Source organism: Pollicipes pollicipes, unplaced genomic scaffold, assembly GCF_011947565.3.
Source record: "Pollicipes pollicipes isolate AB1234 unplaced genomic scaffold, Ppol_2.1 Scaffold_4002;HRSCAF=4701_pilon_pilon_pilon, whole genome shotgun sequence".
Classification (NCBI taxonomy): Eukaryota; Metazoa; Arthropoda; class Thecostraca; order Pollicipedomorpha; family Pollicipedidae; genus Pollicipes; species Pollicipes pollicipes.
In genome coordinates, this window is record NW_023596420.1 from 45,407,760 (window position 1) to 45,412,779 (window position 5,020).

Here is a 5,020-nt window from a genome sequence, read left to right on the forward strand (position 1 = left end):
TCAAAGAGCAATTCGGATGTCTGGAAGGTCTCTTGAACCATTTGAAGGACGACTCATAGCTCCAACCCCTCTAGGTTCGCAATTCCTTTTCACTCACTGCAGTGTCTCCCATCGTAAAAACTTAGGCGTTGCAGCCTTATGGTGTAAAACATGCCTGTAATGTGTGCTATTGCGTTTATACCATGCATGTAAACACCACGTATTCCTGTTGAGGAGATACTAACTGTAGTCAGAGCGGATGTTTTCCTCAACTTCTGCTGGTGAAGGGACTTTATATTTCAAACCCTCTTGCAACCCTTGTAACCTCGCATCTTCTTACCGGTTTGCGGGATGTTGTGATGGAGCGTCTGTGCTTTTTGACCATTGAAGTCTGGAGCGCCGGGCAGCAAATCAAGCGCGATGCTTTATGTACAGACGGTCTTTTTGGTTACCAAACCGCGTTTGAGGCAGCAGCTTGCTCTGAGCAATCCTCAGTTTTTTTTTATGACGGCCCGTAATGAAGAAGCATAAATGTAGACTAGTGCTAGGCATTTCACGATTCTATCACTCCATTGTCTCTGCATGCCAGACGAACGTGAAGCCAGTGGTTTAGGGCGTCGTAAAAATATGCACTTTACTCAATCGCCGGTTTATTATGGCTTATATGATTAATACAATACACTTATCCCACATACTGGTCGTCAAAAAGTTTTATGCGTTCTGATGAACCAGTCTGTTTCTTCGCACACTGCCTGGCTTGACGAGAATCTCACTGCAGCATGCCACGGGCTGTGGCTGTGTCTAGGACCGCTAGCCATAGCTCGGGTAGTCCCGGACACTCGAGCTACCGCTGCTGCCTCCTCCTCCTCGTCCTCCTCCGCTGTAACCTCCTCCGCTTCCTCCTCCGCTGTAGCCTCCTCCTCCTCCTCTTCCCCCACCGCTGAAGGCTCCTCCACCGCCTCCTCCGCTGTAGCCTCCTCCGCTTCCTCCCGTGAAGCGTCCTCCTCCTCCCCCTCCCCCACCGCTGAAGCCTCCTCCACCGCCTCCTCCGCTGAAACCTCCTCCTCCTCCCCCACAGTAACCGGACACGGTCTGCGTCACCACCACCTGCTGCGTCTGCACGCGCTGCACAAAGCGCGTGTTGAGCACCTGACGCGGGTTGTTGACGGTCACCACGCGCGTGGTGTAGGTGTCAGGCAGGCGCTGCGTGCTCGTCACCACCACCGCCTGGGTGCGCACCAGCGTCTGCGGCTGAGACGGCACGCGCACCGTCTGCACGCGCTCCTGGTAGTCGGTCTGCACCACCTGCTGCGTACGTGTCACCACTTGGGTGTTAAAGTTGGTGCGGAGGACGGTGCGCACGCGCACGGATGGCACCCGCACCACCCGCGTGGTGACTTCGGTGCGCGTGACCGTGTTGGCGACCGTGCGCGTGACGGTGACCAGCTGGGGCACCAGCTGAGTGCGCACCACCAGCGAGGTGACGGGCACCACCTGCACGCTGGTGATGGTCACGAACTGGTCCGGCTGGCGTACCTGCTGCGTCACCACCTGGGTCTGTCGGCACCACAGGGGCATGTGAGGTCAGGTTACCAGGGTCTTTCGGCGCACAGGGGCATGTGAGGTCGGACCACCTGGGTCTGCCGACGCACAGGTGCATGTGAGGTCAGGTCACCAGGGTCTGACCTGTCGGCACACCGGGCATGTGAGGTCGGAGCTCAGGCTTTGGGGGTGGGGTAAGTGAGAGCCGGTGTAGCCGCTGGTGTGACGGTGCCCTGAATACTGCACTCTGTGTACGGCAATGCAGGATCTGTGTGCAGTGGACGTGGTGGGACCGATTTGGGGTCATCAGTCGGTCGCCAAAGACAAACATCCCACCCTTACATTCAACATCGTCACTGACACCTCAGATTTCGGACTGGAAGAACTCTGAAGCCTGCGTATTACTTGAATTACAACTGCAGTAATGAGGCCCTCGTGCTGCATGCTTCACTATCCCTGTCAACGCTGCTGACGATTGCAATGCTCATGACCAACGGCAATCCAATAACCTGCATCGAAAAACATTACAACAATTATCACTACCACTTTGAGCATTTAACCACCTACTGCGCTGGGAAACAAAACATTGACATGTCCGTCTCAGGGCAGTTTTTGCCCTCAGCTCGGGAGAGCAACAGGCCAATCGGCGATCGCGTGGTGCTCTTAGCATGCCAACGGTCGTGGCGCTTTTTGCCGAGAAGTCGTTGCGTTACACCAACTGGCGAGCTCAGCCTCGATCCGCCCCACCACACGAAACCTCGGGCACCTTTCTCATCGTGCGCGCGTCTGAGGCGTGATGCAAGCCGACACGCGTCCCCACGCGCCGCCGCCGCCGTTCTGCCGCCTCCTCGCTCTTCCCTCCGGGGCTCACCTGCACGTTGGTCTGCGTTTGCACGATCGTGCGCGGCTGCTGCACCACGAAGCTGGTGACCTCACGGTTGTTGAAGGCGGTGCGCACGCGCGTCTGAGCCGGCCCGGGCACCTGCACCACGCTAGTGCTGAGCACCAGCTGCGGCACCCGCACCGTGCTCTGCACCACCTGCGTCGAGGTCACCGTCCGGAAGTCGGTGCGCAGCCGGCGGCGCGTCACCAGCACCGTCTGCGTGCGGAACTGCGTCTGCACCTGCGTCCGGAAGCGGGTCTGCGTCACGGTGTTGACGACGTCGGGCAGGCGAACCGTCGACACGACCTCCTGCGTGCTGAACTGCGTTTGCGTGCGCGTGTTGAACACGGTCTGTGTGACGACGTTGGTCTGCACGACGGTGCGCGTGACGAAGTCCGGCACGACGGTGGTGCGCGTGACGAACTGGGTCTGACGCACCGGCACGTCCACGGTGTTCACCACCTCCTGTACTTGGGTTTGCAGGCGCGGCAACGTCACCACCTGGTCCTGGGGACAGCCGCCGCCGCCGCCGCCGCCGCCACCACCACCACCGCCACCGTTGCCGCCGCCCGAGATGACCTGACCACCGCTCGAGATGACCTGACCACCGCCCGAGATGACCTGGCCACCACCCGAGATGCCCTGACCCCCACCGGAAATGAACTGACCCCCACCAGAAATGACCTGACCGCCGCCAGAGATGACCTGACCGCCACCGGAAATGACCTGACCACCGCCCGAGATGAACTGACCACCGCCCGAGAGACCCGAGTCGCCTACAAAAGAGCTGGACCCTCCAGTGCTGGAAATTCCAGAGCTAGAGAATCCAGTGCTGGACAATCCAGAGCTGGAAAATCCGCTGTTGGACAGATCGGAACCGGAGACCACTGACCCCCCGGAGCCGGTCGATCCAGCGCCCACCGAGTACGAGCCGCCGGACAGCCCACTATTGGACAGCACCGTTCCAGACAGGGCCCCCGATCCCGCTACCCCAGAGCCGGACAATCCAGTGCCCACCGAGTACGAGCCGCCGGACAGCCCACTATTGGACAGCACCGTTCCAGACAGGGCCCCCGAGCCCGTCACCCCGGAGCCTCCAGCGTACGATGCGCCCGACTGGCCGGTGGAGAAGACGGAGCCGAACCCTTGGGTGTTGCTGGCGCCGCTGTTCGCGCGTGAGAACAGGCTGAGGCCGCCCGCGTTGGCCGCGCTCTGCGTGTTATAGCTGGGGTAGTCCTGCGGCCAGGGACGCACGGCCGCCAGCAGACACGGCAGCAGCGCGATGGCCCTCATCCTGCGGAGGGAACGCGGGTCACGCGGCGGTCACGGGCCGCGGGCACACGCTGAGGCGGACGCGGGCCGTGCGCCCACTGACAGACGCCATTGGGAGACACTTGGCTGGGAGGAAGGCTGCTATGATCCACGGTGATGGCGCAGTAGCCCAGCCACGTGACTGGTGTATGGTTTCCATATTTGCGATGGGTACCTGAGGCCACCATGAGGCCGTTCAGTGGAAACATATCGATTTGTCGACGCGTCACGCATGAGCCAATACAAGACGGCGTGATGTATATTTTGAAAAGTATCACTGCAATAACACAAAAGGCATGAACACCTACATATTACTCACCGTTATGGCTGTTTCCAACAGATGTGCTTTTCTCAGGATCCCACATAGATTATTTGAACTTAAGATTGGTAATCTGCAGGCCTCACAGCGGAACTTCTATGCCATTCTTAAATGAGCTGATGCGTCATAAATAACGCAGCTGAAAGTTGCAATGAAAACGGAATTTCACTTCCCCAAAGGATGACATTTCTTAGACCATGGACACGCAAGCGTACTCCTGTTTAGACCCTGGTTGTTCTCACAGGGGGCGGTGGGCACCTGGCCCTAATAACCGTTGTGCTTACCGCATGTTTTGTACTTTGACCGTGAGCTATGCCAATGCATCAAAGCCATGTAAAAAACTATGTAAAATGGCACCGAATCATATTGAGCCCCATAGCTTTAAAAGCCCCCCAAAAACCAAATGCTCCCATTCAGTGTGTGATTGCGCTTCTTTACCCATACAGCAATGCTAAACGTTCAGGTGTATTCTCTCCGAGTATATCTATACGAGCGAATAGTACAAACAGCGTTCTCATCACCTTTGCCGCTGTCTCGGCGGCCGACGACTTAAGTAAGGTCATGAAGTTCAATGTTTCGATGGGCTCATTGTCTCAGCACGACCGGTTGATACCATTTTCTGCTCAGTCACCAGCTTGCACGTTCTGCATCTGGAACGCTTTGCCTTTCAAAGCGACTGGTCCGAATCTACGGTTTGCGTATGGTTCTGTCGAGTTCTTTTGCTTTGATCTATCGCCCCCCTCTAGTAGCTGTGTGATTTGCCAATGCCAGGCCCACTAATCCGAATGAAGCCTCCTCCTCCGCTGTATCCACCTCCTCTCCCACCGTGTGCTCCTCTTCCTCCGCTGTATCCACCACCACGACCACCACCACTTCCTCCTCCTCCTCCTCCGCTGTATCCTCCTCCTCCTCCTCCTCCACCTCCTCTGATGAACCCTCCTCCTCCTCTGATGAATCCTCCTATTCCTCCCCCTCCTCCTCCTCCT

At 57.8% G+C, this 5,020-nt stretch overlaps 1 protein-coding gene across 1 annotated transcript; it reads right to left on the bottom strand.

Annotated features, from left to right (window-relative positions):
* Nucleotides 1–543: 543 nt before the first annotated feature.
* LOC119094571 (uncharacterized) lies at nt 544–4,323 on the bottom strand. The gene is made up of 5 exons (XM_037217631.1): nt 4,319–4,323; nt 3,422–3,698; nt 2,393–2,911; nt 1,062–1,536; nt 544–557 (listed from the first exon to the last, which is right to left on the bottom strand). Exons 1-5 carry the CDS (start codon nt 4,321–4,323, stop codon nt 544–546), a joined length of 1,290 nt encoding a protein of 429 aa, XP_037073526.1.
* Between the last annotated feature and the right edge of the window lie 697 nt (nt 4,324–5,020).